This window comes from Oncorhynchus masou, chromosome 2, assembly GCF_036934945.1.
Source record: "Oncorhynchus masou masou isolate Uvic2021 chromosome 2, UVic_Omas_1.1, whole genome shotgun sequence".
NCBI classification, from domain to species: Eukaryota; Metazoa; Chordata; class Actinopteri; order Salmoniformes; family Salmonidae; genus Oncorhynchus; species Oncorhynchus masou.
The window spans coordinates 47,678,380-47,699,859 of record NC_088213.1 but is presented as its reverse complement, the minus strand read 5'-3'; the positions used below and the strand labels follow the sequence as shown (position 1 = coordinate 47,699,859).

Genomic DNA, 21,480 nt, shown 5'->3' with positions numbered 1-21,480 from the left:
AGGCTTTCCAAACAAGCTTTTTTTTAATGATTCATGCATACTTTCCTAACCCTAAAATTTTCCTAAATGATTGACAAAATCTGAGATTTTTAAATGTATTTACAAGTTTGTGCTGAAACAGAGACTAATACGGTATATATTTAAAGGGCGTTCTTTCATTGATCCCTATACTCTGAACCCGTTTTCTCGATGGAGAGTCTGTTGACAAAATTGTAATTAAAGGTACACTGTATTTATAGGGATGGCTTAAGATAACTATACTGAAAACCCTATTAAATTAAAACTCCACAAGAAAATTTGTTGGCCAGCAATTGGGAGGGTTTTCAGCAGCTTAGTTAAATGTATTCAGGCCGCGCAAGGGAACCACGCCTGCAAAGCACGTTACGCACCTGCCTAAGGTAAGTCTAAATACCATCTACTCAGAAGTGCGTAAGAAGGCCCTCATAGGGAAGGCGTACATTTCTTAAGTTGGAATCAGGCCCTTGGCACCTCAGTCCCACTAAGCCATCTGCAACTGCTATGTGGTTAAGGCATAGACATAGGCCACAAGTGTGTGCAGACACACAGCTGTAACATCCAAAGATCAACCAATATTAAATAGTGTAGTATCTTTGCAAATGTTCTAGAATGATTTGCAGTCCTCAGCTACAAAAGCATGCTTTTAGAAAAGGTATAATTTGCCTTTATAGCGAACCACCACAGTGACAAAGCCATTTGTTCCTAATAGAGTAATTGACAACATCTTACATCTACCATAGACCACATAAACTGGTACCACTCTTCCAATCATGGATGGACAAAAAATATCTAACAGAAAGCCACACCTCCATTTGAATTTCCCTTTGTGCCTTGCCTTTTGGAGTGAATAGTGGAGTTACCACCCAGGACTGTATTTGTTAGACAGAGACATGGTTGTTGAATTTATTCATTTTCAGTCCTGTGGTCTTCACCAAGTCAGTTCCTTAGCATATGTTATAACAATACATTACATATCCCATCAGGCCTTAATTGAGACTTAGTGTTACCCTAATACAGTAGCCTGAAACTGATGGTTTACAGGCCACATCAGGCCTACAAGTGGGGTCACAAAATTATTTCTCCAAATTCCCAGATTTTCAAGAAATCCTGTTTGAAAGATTTCCTGATTTTTTGTTGTTGTAAAGGTTAACAATGAGGTAAGGTATGGCAGAAGTTTATGCAAGAGGGCTTTATAGACAAAGAGTGCAATGCATTGATCTATGCGACTTTCAAAGAGGGCCAGTCTACTTTCTGATACAAAATGAAATGATGTGTGCTGAGCCTATCGCCCATAATAAAGCGCAATGCGCTATGATAAACTGCATCCAATGGCTTCAATACAGTGACAGCTGCATTCATATAGATGATATCGCCATAGTCAATAACTGGAATGAATGTTGACTGAATCATTTGGTTTCTGCACTTTAACGAAAGACTGGACACGTTCCTATTGAATGAGCCTATTTTCATTATTAACTCATCAACATGCTTTTTGAAAGATACACCACATGACCAAAAGTATGTGGACACTACTCTTCAAACTTCTCATTCTAAAATCATGGGCATTAATATGGGGTTGGTACCCCATTTGCTGCTTTAAAAGCCTCCACTCTTCTTTCCACTAGATGTTGGAGCATTGCTGCGGGGACTTGCTTCCATTCAACCACAAGAGCTTTAGTGACGTCTGGCACTGGGTGATTTGGTCTTATATACCACTGCTTTCAGCCAATCAGTATTCAGGGCTCGAACCACCCAGTTTATAAAGGGGTGGTTCGAGCCCTGAATGCTGATTGGCTGACAGCCGTGGTATATCAGACCTAATCATGACAAAACATTACTTTTTAATGGCATTATGTTGGTAACCATTTTATAATAGCAATAAGGTACCTCAGGGGTTTGTGGTATATAGCCAATATACCACTGCTAAAGGCTGTATCCAGGCACCCCACGTTGCGTTGTGCTTAAGAACAGCCCTTAGCTGTGTTATATTGGCTATATACCACACCCAATCATGCCTTATTGCTTAAATAATGCACGCTCTAGAATGCCCTTCAAGCCAATCAGAAACGAGTATTCTACAGTGCTGTGGTATAAACCCCATTATAAACTGGGTGATTTGAGCCCTGAATGCTGATTTGCTCACAGCCGTGGTATATCAGACCGTATACCATGGGTATGACAAAATATTTATTTTTATTCCACATTACGTTGGTGACCAATTTTTTACATTTATTTAATGGTCAATGTAAACTAAGGATTCAATTAAGCAATAAGGCACCTCGGGGGTTTGTGGTATATGGCCAATACACGGCTAAGGGCAGTATCCAGGCATCATGCATAAGAACATAACCTTAGCCGTGATATATTGGCCATAAACCACATTCCCTCAGGATGTATTCCTTACTTTAGTCATCAGTTTTAATTTCTATTTTCAAAAACATGTAAACCATAAGATTAATATGAAACGTCTCATGTACAAACATGCATTCCCCATCCACAATATTCACATTTATAACCACAACTTTTTAACCAACATAAATGTATGCCAATATGCTCAGCACAAACTCCCTTAAAAGGTGCAGAAGTGTGTAGTGGAACACTACGTTCTCCTCAGAGATTACTGGTAATAAGAGGGCTAGTATTTATAGATGTGCCTTTCAATGATGTGCCCACTTAATCCTGGTTTACCCTTCTCCATCCACACGCCTGGTCCTCACTCTGCAGCCCTCAATTCAGTCTCTCCTTGAAAGCAACATCATCAGAGGTAAATATATTTTTTTAAGTCATCACTTAGAATTCAGACGACATTGAAATATACGGGGAATGACATTGGTTGGATCCTGATTGCAGGAAGGAAGTGTTTTTCCTCAGGATACAAATAATATTTTGGCATTTTCTTGCTGTTAATTTCTTTGTCTTTGACCTGCAGGTAAAGAGCAAGCATGTCTACAGAGCGGTTTGACTGCCATTACTGCAAGGAGTCCTTGTTGGGAAATAAATATGTTATGAAGGAGGATACTCAGTACTGCACTAAGTGTTATGAGAACTTGTTCTCCAATTGCTGTGAAGTGTGCTCTCTGCCTATTGGGTGCAACTGTAAGGTAAGAATTCTGTACTGACCCCATATAATGCATATTTTCATGTGTATAGAGTATGATATACTGAGTATAGAAAACATTAGGAAAACCTGCTCTTTCTATGAGATGACCAGGTGATTCTAGGTGAAAGATATGATCCCTTATTGATGTCAATCCACTTCAACCAGTGTAGATGACGGGCAGGAGACAGATTAACTGACTAGCTTAGTTAAATAAATAAAAATGAAGGATTTTAAAGCCTTGAGAGAATTGAAACATGGATTGTATGTGTGCCATTCAAAGGGCGAATGGGCAAGACAATATTTGTAAGTGCCTTTGAACAGTGTATGGTGGTAGGTGCTAGGCTCGCCGGTTTGTGTGAAGAACTGCAACATTGCTGGGTTTTTCACATTCAACAGATTCTCATGTCTATCAAGAATGGGGAAGGTGGGGGGTGCAAGTCAATATTCGGAAGGTGTTCCTAGTGTTTGGTATACTCAGTGTACATAAGCACGTCAGCGAAACTGAAGTACACGATTGTTAGGCTTAAAGTGGCAGTCCAGTAAAAAATATGATTTTCTGTTTTTGTAATGATATTTCCACACCATGAGGTCAAAATAACACTGAGTGTAAGTGGTTTTTGAAGAAGAAATAAACACCTGGAATTTCAGCCTGTTCAGGTGGGATGGAGTTTTTGGCCCAGATCATGTCACAATCTGTTCTGATTGTTCTGACCAATGACCAATCATATTTTATTTGCATATGTATCCTCCTACTTTGAAGGGGCAAGAGGGTAGGCTCTCTACAGCGTAGACGATCCTATCCGCCAATCAGGGCTATGTATGTAAATATGTATATTTACATTTCTATCAACACAGCCACACAGTCAGACTGAGCATTTCAATAGCGAAAGGAGGCTCATGAAATAAGCACACAAATTGAAAACACTGCATTGGGGCTTTAAAACCTTTCCTAAGTTATGGTTTGAACCAGCAAAGTTGTGAAAAACAAGGTCTATATAGACATCTAATTAACTGAACTGCATCACTGTCTTAAAGCCACGCTCCTTAAGTGCACATACCTTCAAACAAAGAATGGACCACCAACAAAAATTTGCATCCCATGACATTTTGACATGAATTATCGTTGTTCTCCATGGGAACAAAGTGGCTTAAAAAAACATGCTTTTAAGCTATATATAATTTCTTCAGAAGTTTGCCAATGACAACAAAAAACAACAATACCAACAACCAAACTTTTTTTGTGATGATGAGGTAAGACAGTTGATAAGGAAGACAGTAATCTTAGTAAGGTACTATTTATAAATCATATTCTTTCAAATTCTTCAATCGAATCATTTAAATTGCTGTGGCAAATAATAACCATCAATCCAATCGATCCATTACATGGTTAACACTGTCTGTATGTTTGTTTGATAGGATCTGTCCTATAAGGATTGCCACTGGCATGAGCAGTGCTTCAAGTGTGCCAAATGCAGCCGCCCTTTGGTAGAAAAGCCCTTTGCAGCTAAGGATGAACAACTTCTCTGCACAGAGTGTTACTCCCATGAGTACTCCTCCAAATGCTCCACCTGCAAGAAAACCATCATGCCAGGTGCTGTAGGACAACATTGATGATGATATTGATTATTCTAAAATATGTATTTTAGTTCACATTGTTCTTCCCTGAAAAATGTGTGATATGATATGTCAATAACTACCACTATTGCTCAGTCCCTATTGGCTAAGGTGTTCTATTTCTGCAGGCCTACTACTGCATGTGCAGTACAGTGGCAGTTGCTGCCATTAAAGATTAGGAGGGATGATTTTATTTTTTATGAGAATGGCCTCATTTGTCATTTCTCCCAGTCCCTGATGCTGAAAAACATCTCCACAGCATAATGCTGCCACAACCATGCTTCACCGTAGGGATGGTGCCAGGTTTCCTCCAGACGTGACGGTGAAGGAGTTAAAGAGTTAAATCTTGGTTTTATCAGACCAGATAATCTTGTTTCTCATGGTCTGAGAGTCTTTCGGTACCTTTTAGGCAAACTCCAAATGGGCTGTCGTGTCTTTTACTGAGGAGTGGCTTCTGTCTGGTCACTACCATAAAGGCCTAAACTTCCTTCTGGAAGGTTCTCCCATCTCCACAGAAGAACTAGAGCTCTGTCAGAGTGACCATCGGGTTCTTGGTCACCTCCTTGATTAACCAGTTTGACCGGGCGGCCAGCTCTAGGAAGAGTCGTGGTGGTTCCAAACTTCTTCCATTTAAGAATGATGAAATCAACTTTGTTCTTGGGGACTATCAATCCCTGCAGTAAGTTTTTGGTACCCTTCCCCAGATCTGTGCTTTGACACAATCCTGTCTTGTCGCTCTACTGACAATTCCTTTGACTTCATGGCTTGGTTTTTGCTCTGACATGAACTGTCAACTGTGGGACCTTACAGACAGGTGTGTGCCTTTCCAAATCATGTGCAATCAAATGAATTTACCACAGGTGGACTCCAATCAAGTTGTAGAAACATCTCAAGGATGATCAATGAAAATAGGATGCACCTGAGCTCAATTTTGAGTATCATAGCAAAGAATCTGAATACTTATGTAAATAAGGTATTTCTGTCTTTGTTCGTAATACATTTGCAAAAGTCTGTACAAACCTGTTTTCACTTTGTCATTTTCTGGTATTGTGTGTAGATTGCTGAGAAAAATGTTTTATTTTATCAATTTTACAATAAGGCTGTAACGTAACAAAAAGTGGAAAAAGTCAAGGGGTCTTAATACTTTCCGAAGGCACTATATTAACATTAGCTCTGTGTACATCCAAGGGCCGACCGTGCTGCCCTGTTCTGAGCCAATTGCATTTTTCCTACATCCTTCAATATGTTTTGACCATGATAGTTTACAATCCAGGGTTACTCCAAATAGTTTAGCCATCTCAACTTGCTCAATTTCCACATTATTTATTACAAGATTTAGTTGAGGTTTAAGAATGATTTAGGAATGACTTGTCCTTTTAGTTTTTGAAATATTTAGGACTAACTTATTCCTTGCCACCCATTATGAACTAACTAACTAACTCTTTGTTGTGTTGCAATCACTTCAGTCGCTGTAGTAGCTGGTGTGTATTGTGTTGAGTCATCAGCATACATAGACACACTGGCTTTACACAAAGCCAGTGGCATGTCATTAGTAAAGATTGAAAAAAGTAAGTGGCCTAGACATCTGCCTTGGGGAATTTCTGATTCTATCTGAATGATGTTGAAGAGGCTTCCTTTGAAGAATACCCTCTGTGTTCTGTTAGACATGTAACGCTTTATCCACAATATAGCAGGAGGTGTAAAACCATAACACATATGTTTTTCCACCAGCAGACTGATCGATAATGTCAAAAGCCGCACTGAAGTCTAACAAAACAGCCCCCACAATCTGTTGGATAGCCTTAAATAAATGCCATTCCTCTCTCTTCAAAACTGTTTTTGAGTAGACTAAATTGCTGGCTGCATTAGCTGGCTAGATAAGTGAAAGTGAAAAAAATATAACAACATATAGGTTGCTCTCTCGCTCTCTCTGCTACTGCTTCTCCTTAATTCTTTAAGAAATTAATTTGTTCAAAAGTGTTAAACTATTGTCTTTCTTTCTCTTTGAGTCAACTACTTTGCTAGCTAGCTGTAGCTTTCACTACCAGATTGCTGTGCTTTGATTGAGTGGACAACATACAGTATGAGTCAACCGTTTGGACACAGCTACTCATTCAAGGGTTTATCTTTATTTGTAGTATTTTATACATTGTAGAATAATAGTGAAGACATCAACACTATGAAATAACACACATGGAATCATGTAGTAACCCCAAAAGTGTTAAACAAAAATACATCTATTTTAGATTTTAGATTTGTCAAAGTAGCCACCCTTTGCCTTTATGACAGCTTTGCACACTCTTGGTATTCTCTCAATCAGCTTCACCTGGAATGCTTTTCCAACAGTCCTGAAAGAGTTCCCACATATGCTGAGCGCTTGTTGGCTGCTTTTCCTTCTCTCTGCAGTCCAACTCATCCCAAGTCATCTCAATTGGGTTGAGGTCGGGTGATTGTGCAGGCAGGCCATCTGATGCAGCCATCCGTCACTCCCCTTCTTGGTCAAATATTCCTCACATAGCCTGTAGGTGTGTTGGGTCACTGTCCTGTTGAAAAAAACAAAAATCGCAAATTTGGACTCATAGACCAAAGGACAGATTTCCACCGGTCTAATATCCATTATTCATATTTCTTGGCCCAAACAAGTCTCTTGACTTGACTTGATGTCCTTTAGTTTTTTTGCAGTACTTCAACCACGAAGGCCTGATTCACGCAGTCTCTTGAGAAACAGTTGATGTTGAGATGTTTCTGTTACTTGAACTCTGTAAAGCACTTATTTGGGCTGCAATTGTTGAGGCTGGTAACTCCAATGAATTTATCCTCTGCAGCTGAGATAACTCTGGGTCTTCATTTCCTGTGTCGGTCCTCATGAGAGCTAGTTTCATCATAGCAATTGATGGTTTTTGCGACTGCACTTGCAGAAACGTTCAAAGTTCTTGAAATTCTCCCCATTGACTGACCTTCATGTCTTAAATTAATGATGGTCTATCAATTCTCTTTGCTTATTTGAGCTGTTCTTGCCATAATATGGACTTGTCATTTTACCAAATAGGGCTATCTTCTGTATACCACCCCTACCTTGTCACAACACAACTGATTGGCTCAAACGCATGAAGAACAAAATAAATTCCACAAATTAACTTTTAACAAGGCACATCCATTAACTGAAATGCATTCCAGGTGACTACCTCATGAAGCTGGTTGAGAGAATGCCAAGACTGTACAAAGCTGTCATCAAGGCAAAGGGTGGCTACTTTGAAGAATCTCAAATATAAAATATATTTTGATTTAATTAACACTTTTTTGGTTACTAGATGATTCCATGTTTTATTTCATTGTGTTCATGTCTTCACTATTATTCTACAATGTAGAAAATACAAAAAATAAAGAAAAACCTTTGAATGAGTAAGTTTTTCCAAACTTTTGACTGTTATTGTATGTCAGTTCATGCTGCAAGAGCTTTGATAGGTTGGAGGATGTTCTCTGGAAGTCGTAATAATTACTGTGTAAGTCAGTTATTATGGGTGAGAGCCATGAGCCTCCTAGGTTTTGTATTGAAGTTGTTATACTCATAGGTGGATGTAAAATAGCTGTCCTCCGGCGACACCATGGTGCTACCCTACAGAGTGTTGTTGAGGCTACTGCAGATCTTCATTGAAAACCAAGTGTTTTTATCAGTTATTTGGTGATGTTAATATATTTCATATGTTTTTATCTAAAAATAATATTTCAAGAAATTCTTTCAATAGGATGGTCATCTCCTTTCTTTTCTGAGGTGCCTTCACTGGTGCAGTAGGTTTTCGTGTCTTGTTTCCATGTGCTGACTAAGCTGTCCTTCGCCTGTGTTAGGTTCCCGCAAAATGGAGTACAAGGGGAACAGCTGGCATGAGACCTGCTTCCTGTGCCATCGCTGCCAGCAGCCAATAGGAACCAAGTCCTTCATCCCCAAAGACAACGGCTACTTCTGCGTGTCCTGTTTTGAGAAGCAATTTGCCTATCAGTGCTGTGCCTGTAAAAAAGTAAGAATCTTGCAGTCTCATGGTTTAGACTGTATGTTAAATAGTGACAGTTCTTTTACAGGTTTATATTTACACCATTACATAATATTATAGGATGTAGACATAAGCAGCACTCTAGAATAATGTGTAATTGTATGTGTTGTGTATGTCAAGACGCAACCCAATTTGTTTTCCATTCGTTCAGATTGAGAGCTCCAAAATGATATATCATACACTGTGATTGGAGTAAGCATGGTAAAGTTATGCTGTTTTAAAAGTTAATAAAAGTGTTCTCACTTAGAAGACAAGTAGGAGAAAAATGCCCTTGAAAGATTTTGTTCAGTGCTAGAGACCCACACATGAGCATGGTTAACCCCTTCATTATCTCAGCCAATCATGGCTAGATAGGAAGGATCCTGTGATATGGAATAGGTTAGCTAGTTAGACAGCACACTGCAGCTCACTGCCACTACAACACTTCATTCCCCCAGGGTGCTGTAGCACTAAGGCCCCTAAACCTAATGAGTGCAACAAAATCAGTAGGCTAGTTATTGGTTTTGTAACATGTGGGTGCTCTTCCGGGATACATTTTAAAGTTGCACTATTCAGAAATCGCTCCGCCATTTCCAGGTTGCTAAAACTCAAATAGTTCACTTAATTTCAGATTATGTGACAATATTATATAGTATAGTATAGAGAATCATTATTCCATCTAAACTGCTGTGAAATATATTTTCCGGGTCCAAAAATATTGTTGTTTCAGCTGTCTGAGGCTGGTGTACAAAACCGAAAGTAAAAGACGCAAAAACAAAACTGATGAACGGGAAACATAGAAATAGTGCACATAGAATAGATCTACCGCTTCTTAGACATGCTTTCAAGTAGAATGATAGATCTTTAACTCACATTTATACGTGATTTTTTCATGTAGACAAAAATGTTGCATATTTCCATTTTAACATTTGGGTGCTCAATTGGGGCAGATTAAGTAATGGCGCCAGAGTTGAAGGCTGCCGTTTTACAGGCTCCTAACCAATTGTGCTAATCAACAAACATGGGGGCTCCTCAGGGGTACATGCCTAGTCCCCTCCTGTACTCCCTGTTCACCCATGCGTGGCGAAGCACGATTCCAAAACCATCATTAAATTTGCTGATGACACACCAGCGGTAGGCCTGATAACCGACAACGATGAGACAGCCTATAGGGAGGAGATCAGAGACCTGGCAGCGTGGTTCGAGCACAACAACTTCTCCCTCAATGTGAGCAAGACAAAGGAGAAGATCTTGGACTGCAGGAAAAAGGAGGGCCGAACACGCTCCCATTCACATCGACTGGGCTGTAGTAGACCGGCTCGAGAGTTTCAAGTTCATTGGTGTCCACATCACCAACAAACTATCATGGTCTAAACACACCAAGACAGTTGTGAACGACAACACCTTCGTGAACGACAACACCCACTCAGGAGACTGAAAAGATTTGTCATTGGTCCACAGATCTCAAAAAGTTCTACAGCTGCACCATCGAGAGCATCATCGCCTGGTATGGCAACTTCTCTGCGCTACAGAGGGTAGTGTGTACAACCCAGTATATCACTGGGGCCGAATCTTCCTGCCATACAGGACCTATGTACTATGCAGTGTCAGAGAAAGGTCAGAGAAAGGTCCCAGAAATTGTCAAAGACCCAAGTCATAGACTGTACTCTCTGCTACCGCATGGTATGCGGTACCGGAGCTTCAAGGCTGTATCACAACCGGCTGTGATTGGGAGTCCCATATTGCGGCGCACAATTGGTCCAGCATCATCCGGGTTTGTCCGGTGTAGGCCATCATTGTAAATAAGAATTTGTTCTTAAATGCCTTGCCTAGTTAAATAAAGGTTACATAAAATAAGTCTAGGTCCAAAAGGCTTCTTAAAAGCTTCTAACCCCAAGCCATAAGACTGCTGAACAATTAATCAGATGGTCACCCGGACTATTTGCACCCCCCCGCTATTTATTATCTATGCATTGTCACTTCACCCCTACCTACATGTACAAATTACCTCGACTAACCTGTACCCCTGAACATTGACTTGGCACCAGTACCCCCTGTATATAGCCTCATTATTGTTATTTTATTGTGTTATTATTGTATTTTTTATTTATTTAGTAAATATTTTCTTAACTCTATTTTCTTAAAACTGCATTGTTGGTTAAGGGCTTGTAAGTAAGCATTTCATCCGTTTAATTTGGCGCATGTGAGAAATAAAATTTGATTTGATCTTAGCAGTCTGGGTGGTTTTAAACTGGTATGGTTTGGTAGACTCAATGTTTATTTGCTAGGTGAGGTTTGCAGTAGTGCCAACCGGAGTTTCAGTTTGCAGGTTATCAAGATAGATTATGCTTTTTTGGTCAACAGAAATGTTTGGTGTGGACTTGCCCGCGAAGGTAGTCAAATGTTTGCAGCTGGTAGTTGTTAGCTACTGTAGGGCAGATGAGATGTTTTACTCATGGGCGAGAACTTTTTGTGTTGACTGTTTTACTGGATTAGATATACCAGTTTGGAGTCTGGAGAACTCTGTGGCAGATGCATTTGTGTTAGCGCTAGGCTAGTGGCTAACTGTTGCTATGGTTTATAGCTTTGGTGAATTTTTTGTGATACTGCTGGGCTAGTGGCTAACTGTAGCTTTTGTGCATGGTTTTTGCCTGGTTGGGGTGGTTATCTTTGGGGCTTGGAACGTGTGCATGTATTGGTTGGTTAGCAGCGAGCTGTTGTGGCTAATTGTGATTTTTGTCAGTCAGTTTAATAGGTTCTGTTTAGCGTATTGATTTTAATTACGGGTTGTTTGAGCCAGAAGGGACTTGCGCATATATTGAGGATAGTGTTTTTTTTTCAAGAGAGGGATCAGTTATGTCAGGTGACAAAAATGCCAGAGGTTGAAATAGAAGAGGAATTGAGCAAGTGGCAGTGCTGTTATGGGAGATGTAGAGTGAGTGCTTGCCGGGGGTTCTGATGGATAGCAGTCAGGAGGAAGAATGTTGGAAATGGCTAGGCTAGAACAGGAGATAGCACTGTTGAAAAAGCAGATGAGTAGGGATGAATAGAGGGGAGAAAGTGTGTGTTACCTGTCAGTCAGTCTTGTTGCTAAACCAGTTTCCTCCAGTGATCAGAGTGGAGCTAGTTTCCACAAGCGATCAGATTTGTGTAACCTCAGTGAAAAGGCAGGTGTGTCAAGGGGCTGTGTCTCTCAAGGAGAGTTTTGAGGTATCCCCAGTTTGAAGTTACTTATGTTCAGAAGAGTGCTGATGGCAAATCCGACAGGGAAGAGATGATTTGTATTGGAGGAAACATTCTTTGCAAAACTAGACAGTGGTTACCCAGAAATATTTCTCCCTAGAGAGGAAGGTGAGTCTTTTGTGTCTCTAGCTGAGAACTTCTTGGCAGAGATATGTGATGTAGTGTACCCTATGCAGGTTGAGGACAAGGTTGATTTATGTGTCAATTTAGGGGGTACGTTCTTGGCCAAAGTAGGGTAGGTTGTGGTTCCTCAGCAGGCTGACCATGAAGTTGTTTGTGTGTTACTTTAGCTGACACGTTTTTCTCTGAGCTATGGAAGGGAGGAGAGTCTTCTCAGTCAGGTTGTGCAGTTAGTGAGAATTTGCTGGAAGACCCGGTCTAGGTTTTGCAGGGAGACGCAGCTGTGTGTTGTGAGAATCAGGAGCGTGAAGAATTGAGTTTGGTGGAAAAGTCAGATCCACCAGTGTACTCACTTCCGGTTGCTTTTTCATCAAGTTTTCATAAATGTTCTTCACAATACAACAAACATAGGCTCATTCTCTTCAAGACAACCTAGGGTATTTGGTTTGTTTGTATGACATCAAAGAGATATATATCATAATCCTCAACATCTCCTCTTTCAAAATACATCAAGTGCTCTTAATTTAAAGCTTTTCCCTCTCTCAGATAACAAAACATTTTAAAAAGTTGTCCAATTAGCAGGACGGATAGGGCAACTTCTTATCACGCATGGTGCTCAAGTTCAGAACGTCTGTCAGTCAAAACCCATACAGAGCTATGAAGCCGAGACCCTGACCTCTGACGTAATGTATAGCATGTTACTGTACAGCCACTGCGTTCCAATTTAGGCAGTTATCAGTGTCCAAATCTGCCATTTTCTACCCGGGTACGAGTGTAAAGGGTTAAGGAAGTTTATTGAAAATACACATTTTCAGAAGGAAAATAAATATTGGTGACTATGTGAGGTCTTTTCTTTTATTGTTGGGGAAGGTGTTATGGAATAGGTTAGGTCATTTAGACAGCACACTACAGCTCACTACTATTACCACACTCCATTTCCCCAGGGGGCAGTAGCACCAAGTACAAGTGCTGTGCTGGCACCAGCTGGCATGCTGTTATGCTACTGATTTGGTTGTTGGCCATGAGGCTTTTTGTTTATGTTTGAATCTTTAGTTTGGGAATGCCTTTTTGTAGTTTTTCTTTTTGTATATATTTGTTTCCGTCACCATCTGAAAATAACAATCAATTTGGCCTCACCGACCCAAATGAGTCAAGACAGAGCTGGCCCTGGACCAAGGTAAGGTGGTGGTCTCCCTGGGCACATTTGCATTCAACACTGTCCTCAAACGCTGATTTCTCACATTAATGCACACATCAAATGAGGTTACAGACCATGTACTGTAAATAGACCTAAGACCCGAGACCTAATGAGTGAAGCAAAATCAGTAGGCTAGTTATTGGTTTCATAACACCTGGATTTAATATTTGTATTCCTATTTATGGATCCCATTCAAGTTTGTAATTCGGGCACATGGAAGTTCACCTGTTCAATAAGGACTATCATAAGGCGGTGGTAGGCCTGATTACCGGCGACGATGAGTCAGCCTACAGGGAGGAGGTCAGTGACCTGACAATGTGGTGCAGGAGCAACAACCTCTCCCTTAATGTCAGCAAGACCAAGGAGCAGGTTGTGGACTACAGGAAACGGGCATGGCCCCATCCACATCAAAAGGGGGGGAGGGAGTCAGCGGGGCAGGTAGACAGCTTCAGGTTCCTCTGTCCAAATCACTAAAGACTTAAAATGGTTCAAATATACACGCACAGTCGTGAAGAAGGTCTCTTCCCGCTCAGGAGGTTGAAAATGTTCGGCATGGACCCTCAAACCTGAAAAGGTTCTACTGCTGTACCATTGAGACCATATTGATTGGCTGCATCACTGCTTGGTATGGCAATAGCACCGCCCTTGATCACATGGCAAGACAGAGTTGTGAGGACAGCCCAGTACATTACTGCGGCCGAGCTCCCTGCCATCCAGGACATCTATATCAGGAAGAAGGCATGGAAAATTGTCAAAGGCCCCAACCACCCAAGCCATAGACTATTTTCTTTGCTGCCACATGGCAAGATGTACCGGTGTGTCAAGTCTGACACAAACAGGCTTTTGAACAGCTTCTATCCCCAAGCAATACGACTAAGAAATTATTGACATAGCTACACGGACCGAGTTGACCTTGTATCTTTATTTACCTTTTATTTCAGGATTTGCACTGTCTTTATGCACACCCACATGGCCCTACACACTCATGCACACACTGTCACTCCAACACACTCAAAAACAATCACTCCATAATTTGCTCACTCACACATAATATGCACATACATTTATACTGACGCTACACATCCACCCACACACTCACTCACAAGCAAGCTGATACTACTCTGTTTGTCTTATATCCTGTTGCCTAGTCACCTTACCCTTATATCTAGCTCCACCACTCCAGTATCCCTGCACATGTAAATCTGGTATTGGAACTGACTTTTTTAATATTTCCTGTACTTTGTATGCTTACTTAGTTTGTGCATTTCATATTTTTTATTATTTTCTTTTTTTCTTTCTAGTAATGTATTGTTATTGATTATTGCATTGATTAACTCTACTTGTGCATGTGACATAACTTGAAACTAGGACTTGTGTCATCCGCCCCTGCTGTGCTGGCGTGTCATGTGTGTATATCTCCTTAAGGCCATTACGACCGGTGGGGTGACCTACAATGACAAACCCTGGCACCGTGAGTGTTTCCTGTGCATCGGCTGTAAGAAGCAGCTATCAGGACAGCGCTTCACCTCCAGAGAGAACTACCCCTACTGTCTGGACTGCTTTAGCAACCTCTATGCCAAGAAGTGTGTGGGTTGCACCAAACCCATCACCAGTGAGTCACTCTACGAATATTGTCATTCATATTGTCACCCTTCATGCTACATTTTTCTATTAATATTCTCCATTTATGCCATGCAATCACACATCACCTGTTGGTGTTTGTAACATCATATGTGGGCACTTGTATGTGTGTCTGCAAGCATTATTCTGCATAGTATGCTGTTTTCTTCTGGCACTAAGGAGGCGGTTAAGAGCATTGGGCCAGTAACCGAATACTGACTGGTTCAAATCACTGAGCCGACAAGGTGAAAAATCTGTGGATGTGCCCTTGAGCAAGGCACATGTGCCCTTAAGACTCACAAAAGCAGGTCTTAGCGGTAATGCAGTTGATAATGTCATGGATTTTGAGAGCGAAACTCACCTATGCCTTTTGTGCCGGTGAATCTGGTATTTGGAATAAACTATTGGTTTCCTTCCCGTTTCATTTGATGAAAAAACAACCATAGCCTAACCTGGCTAGTTTAGCAGCATTGCACAGGTGCGTCTTTTAATCCTGGCCATTAGCCAAGTAGCCTTTGAATAAAGGGGTTTTAAATGTTCTACTGAGATTGCTTTGAAATATGAGGTTTTTGCTATCATGCCTTTTCATTATTCATAGCCTTTGAATAAAGGGGTTTTAAATGTTCTACTGTTCTACTGAGATTGCTTTGAAATATGAGGTTTTTGCTATCATGCCTTTTCATACCTGCATACTTAATTTCGCTTGTTCAAGTACGCTATCCATCCCCAATTTCAGTGCCCCTCGTCTGAGTACCAACACCCGTTCTGCCAGTCACATTCTGTTAAAGGTCTCAAAAGCACACACATCTCTGGGTTACTCCTCTTTTCAGTTCGCTGCAGCGAGCTTCAAAAAACACTCAAACTGGACAGTTTTATCTCTTCATTCAAGACTCAGTCATGGTCAGTTACAGACAGTTGTGGCTGCTTCGCGTGACGTATTGTTGTCACTACGTTTTTGTCCTTTGTGCTGTTGTCTATGCACAATAATGTTTGTATTTGTATTTTATATTTATTATGGATCCCCCAAGGCAGCAACTAATCTTCCTGGGGTCCAGAAATATTAAGGCAGTTTATAAAATAAAATAAAAACATTACAATACATTCAGATTTCACCAAACACTGTGTGCCCTCAGGCCCCTACTCCACACTACCACATATCTACAGTACTAAATCCAAGTGTATGTGTATGTATAGTGCATATGTTATCGTATGTGTATGCATGTGTCTGTGCCTGTTTGTGTTTTTTAAAATATTTTTAAAATATATTTTTCCAACTTGCATCAGTTAATGGATGTGGAATAGAGTTCCATGTAGTCATTGCTCTATATTTTCACTGTGCGCCTCCCATAGTCTGTTCTGGACTTGGGGACTGTGAAGAGACCTCTTGGGTTATGCATCGGTGTCCGAGAGCTCGGTACATTCAACATGTCAATACCTCTCATAAATACAAGTCGTGATGAAGTCAATCTCTGCTCCACTTTCAGCCAGGAGAGAGTGACATGCATGTTATTAATATTAGCTCTCTGTGTACATCCAAGGGCCAGCCGTGCTGCCCTGTTTTGAGTCAATTTAAATTTTGGCTCAGAACAGGGCAGCAAAAAAGTATTTTTTTGTGGCACCTGACCATACGACTGAACAGTAGTCAAGGTGTGACAAAACTAGGGCCTGTAGGACCTGCCTTGTTGATAGTGTTGTTAAGAAGGCAGAGCGTCGCTTTATTATGGATAAAATTCTCCTCATCTTAGCTACTACTGTATCAATATGTTTTGACCATGACAGTTTACAATCTAGGGTTACTCCCAGCAGTTTAGTCACTTCAACTTGCTCAATTTCCACATGATTTATTACAAGATTTGGTTGAGGTTTAGGGTTTAGTGAATGTTTTGTCCCAAATACAATGCTTTTAGTTTTAGAAATATTTAGGGCTAACTTATTCCTTACCACCCACTCTGAAACTGACTGCAGCTCTTTGTTAAGTGTTCAGTTGCTGTAGTAGCATCTGTAAACATAGACACTGGCATTACTCAAAGTAAGTGTCATGCAGTTTGTAAAAATAAAAAAATCAAGGGGCCTAAACAGTTACCCTGGGAATTCCTGATTCTACCTGGATTATGTTTGAGAGGATTCCATTAAAGAAGTGTTCTGTTAGACAAGCATTGTATCTGGTCAAACACATTTTTCCCCCAGAGGTTTACTAAAGGTTGGTAACAGGCTGATTGGTCGGCTATTTGAGCCAGTAAATGGGGCTTTACTATTCTTCGGTAGCGGAATGACTTTAGCTTCCCTCCAGGCCTGAGGGCACACACTTTCTAGTAGGCTTAAATTGAATATGTGGCAAATAGGAGTGGCAATATCGTCTGCTATTATCCTCAGTAATTTTCAATCCAGATTGTCAGACCCCGGTGGCTTGTCATTGTTGACAGACAACAATATTGTTTTCACCTCTTCCACACTGACTTTACGGAATTCGAAAGTACAATTATTATCTCAACTGCTTTGGTCTTATATATTTGGATGTGTAGTGTCAGCGTTTGTTGCTGGCATGTCATCCTTAAGTTTGCTTATCTTGCCTTTGAAAAAGTAATTAAAGTAGTTGGCAATATCAGTGGGCTTCGTGTTGAATGAGCCATCTGATTCAATGAATGATGGAGCTGAGTTGGCTTTTTTCCCCAAAATTTCATTTAAGGTGCCCCAAAGCTTTTTTACTATCATTCTTTAAATAACTGATCTTAATTTCATTGTATAGTTTTAGTATTTTTATTTAGCTTAGTCACATGATTTCTTAATTTACAGTATGTTTGCCAATCAGTTGGGCTGTCAGACTTATTGTGTCAAGCGCAGCTTCTGGTTGCTCCTCATAACACACCACAGACCTGCAAATATTCTTTACAAGAGAGGTTTGTACCATGTTTTGTGCTGCTACCATGTTGTTCTGCTGCCATGTTGTTGCTACCATGTTGTCATGCTGTGTTGCAATCCATGTTGTGTTGTCTTAAGTCTATCTTTATGTAGTGATGTGGTGTCTGCCTTGTCATGATGTGTGTTGTCCTATTTTAATTTTTTTAGCTCCGGTCCCCGCAAGTGGACTTTTGGTAGGCCGTCATTATGAACGGACTTGCCTAGTTAAATAAAGGTAAAATAAAAATAAGACCAAAGACACATTCTTCCAGTATTTAGTCCTCCTAGAATGCCATATCAACAGAAATAAGTGGCCTTGCCTTGCAAAATAGCCTATCCATAAACATTTTAAATGCTCAATTTGTCAAATCAAATGTGTTTAGCAGATGTACAAATCTAATTTTATTTGTCACATACACATGGTTAGCAGATGCTAATGCGAGTGTAGAAAAATGCTTGTGCTTCTATTTCTGACAATACAGTAATATCTAACAAAGTAATCTAACAAATTCAGAACTACTACCTTTTTTATGTGTATTTTTTGTATATGTATTTGCTAATATTTTTTTTACTTTAGTTTTTGGTAAATATTTTCTTAACTCTTCCTGAACTGCACTGTTGGTTAGGGGCTTGTAAATAAGCATTTCACAGTAAGGTCTACAGTTGTTGTATTCAGCGCATGTGACAAATAAAGTTTGATTTGAATTAAGAATATAAAAGTATATGGACGAGCAATGTCAGTGGAATGGAATAAGATACAGTAGAACATAATAAATAAAGTATATACATGAGTAATGCAAAATATATATATATTTTTAAAGTGACTAGTGTTCCATTTATTAAAGTGGCCAGTGATTTCAAGTCTATGTACTGTATATAAGCAGCAGCCTCTATGTGCTAGTGATAGCTGTTTAATAGTCTGATGGCCTTGAGATAGAAGCTGTTTTTCAGTCTCTCGGTCCCAGATTTGATGCAACTGTACTGACCGCGCCTTCTAGATGATAGCGGGGTGAAGAAGCAGTGGCTCGGGTGGTTGTTGTCCTTGATGATCTTTTTGGCCTTCATGTGACATTGGGTGCTGTAGGTGTCCTAGAAGGCAGGTAGTTTGCCCCCGGTGATACGTTGGGAAGACTGCACCACCATCTGGAGAGCCCTGCTGTGGTGGGCGGTGCAGTTGCCATACCAAGCGGTGATACAGCCAGACAGGATGCTCTCGATTGTGCATCTGTAAAAGTTTGTGGGTTTTAGGTGCCAAGCCAAATTTCTTCAGCCTCCTGAGGTTGAACAGGCGATGTTGCGCCTTCACCACACTGTCTGTGTGAGTGGACCATTTCAGTTTGTCAGTGATGTGTACGCCGAGGAACTTGAAGCTTTTCACCGTCTCAACTGCGGTCCCTTAGATTCAGTGCCTTGAATTGAAACAATACGGCACATTCTAAAACACACATACATGCCTATCTGCATACTTAATTTTGTTTGTTCAAGCATCCATCTCCAAAGGCAGGTTGACGTTTATTGGGATGAGTCTTGTTCTTGATGCAGAACTGAGCGATTTCCGCTAAATGGGCATGCTGCAAATTCAATATTGGCTATATTGTAAAAATGAATGAAAACAGTGTGGTTAACATTAGCGTTAAGGTTAGAGTTAGGTTTAAAATAAAATTGCATGACTTTGTAGCTGTGCCAGTTCATGACCACTCAGCAGAGCTGTCTTTAGAACAAAATTCATGATAAAAAACATGAACATGCTTTCCAAAGAGCGCCTTTCACCAGGTTACCAAAGACGCACTCTTTCAAACATATTACAATTATTTGGTCCTATAATGCAGTATCAACAGTATGACTAGGCTATATTTTGCTTATTGAGAACCTGCCCCACACATACAAAAAATATATATATTTTAGGAGAAGTGCAATGGATAAAGACATGTAGGCAATTACAACAATGTTGACTGCCAACACTCCAAACATAGAGGCTATTGGGGAAACACTGGCAGTTTTTTTTACTGCTGCTATTACTCGTTACTGTAGCCTATGCTATTTAATAAACTGTATTATCAATCCATAAAGGACTAGGAAGAGAATGTTCCCTTCCCATAGCCGACTTGGAATTGATGACAACACAGACGGTCAATAAGCTGCAAAACTTGAGACAAACGCATGCAGTATTAAGACATGGAACACATTAACACCTTGTTTATTCATCAACCCAGCTCTTTCGCACCGTTGACAGTTATTTCACTCATAATTACGGCTGTGAAAATAACGATAGCACTACAGCCAGCGCTTAGATTTACCATTGCTTTGTTAAGATAGAGCCCTAGGTGTGTTAACATGTGTGTCTGTGGAAGAATCTCAATTGCATACTCCTCACATCCTCTCCTCCTTATTTATAATTTTACCTTTTATTTAAGTAGGTAAATCAGTTAAGAACACATTCTTATTTACAATGACAGCCGAGGAACAGTGGGTTAATTGCCTTGTTCAGTGGCAGAACAAGAGATTTTTACCTTGTCAGCTCAGGGATTCAATCTAGCAACCTTTCGGTTACTGGCCCAACGCTCTAACCATTAAGCTACCTGCCGCCTTATGCCAAGTTAAAGGAGTATGCAACTGAGCTTCTACCCATATCTGCATCCTTGTGTGATAGGTCTGGCAGGAGCCAAGTACATCTCCTTTGAGGAGCGCCAGTGGCACAGCGAGTGTTTCACCTGTATGCAGTGTTCCGTGTCTCTAGTGGGCCGTGGCTTCCTCACCCAGCGTGACGACATCCTGTGCACCGACTGCGGCAGAGAGAAGTGACCTCACTGGGGAGATCGCAACCTTATGACCTTTTAACAATCCAGCACAGGTCACACCACACTCGAACCATACTACAACATATTCTGAAACACCTCACCAAAACCCTACACAGCAGGAAGTGACCTCAGCAGATGGTCACTATATTGACCTTTATATCGTTCTATTGTTGTTTCAGTGTTGTGACGTTTGTGAGGAGAGGAGCCTTTGATGTACACCTGTAGCTTCCCCCTTCAAGAGTAGTAATAGAATCTTATGACACGTTAAATGTATGATTTACAGAATAATCTCACTTGTGATAATCTAAATGACAGGGATGTACTTGACATCAATTAATTTGTCTGCACATTAGTCTTTGCTGTTTGCATGTTTTAATCATTATTCAAATCAAAGTAATAGTAGTTCAAATAAGGTGACAATCTAAATTGAGTGGTTCATTTTTTGTTCAAATCTAAATTCAGACATTGATTTATGAATGCATCTGTGATGTTAAATGAATAGCACCGCTTTGTCTTAATGAATAAAGGTAGTGTGGTTATATATATGTTTTGTCTGTTGTACTGAACACGTGGAGGGCTGTTTCTGGTATGACCATCTTAAACCAGAGAAATGTGTAGCAATAACGCCATCCAGAGGATGTAACTAATTGTCAGGTCACATACAGTGCACTATACCTGCAGGAAATTAGACACTACATATATAGAATGCATGTACATTGCACTATACTTGCAGGAAAATAGACACTGTACGTACATAGAAATGTATATAAAGTTATGTCACCTTATTTAAATGGCTGAAACACCTTTCAGATAAACTTTACATATTGGAGTAACACTTGCTTT

At 40.3% G+C, this 21,480-nt stretch overlaps 1 protein-coding gene across 1 annotated transcript; it reads left to right on the top strand.

Moving 5' to 3' along the window:
• Nucleotides 1–2,688: 2,688 nt before the first annotated feature.
• fhl5 (four and a half LIM domains 5) lies at nucleotides 2,689–21,176 on the top strand. Its single transcript, XM_064986415.1, has 6 exons — nucleotides 2,689–2,782; nucleotides 2,948–3,119; nucleotides 4,535–4,709; nucleotides 8,579–8,748; nucleotides 14,747–14,933; nucleotides 20,490–21,176. The coding sequence occupies exons 2-6, from the start codon at nucleotides 2,961–2,963 to the stop codon at nucleotides 20,639–20,641; spliced, it is 843 nt and encodes a 280-aa protein (XP_064842487.1). The 5' UTR covers nucleotides 2,689–2,782; nucleotides 2,948–2,960; the 3' UTR covers nucleotides 20,642–21,176.
• The last annotated feature ends 304 nt before the right edge of the window (nucleotides 21,177–21,480 follow it).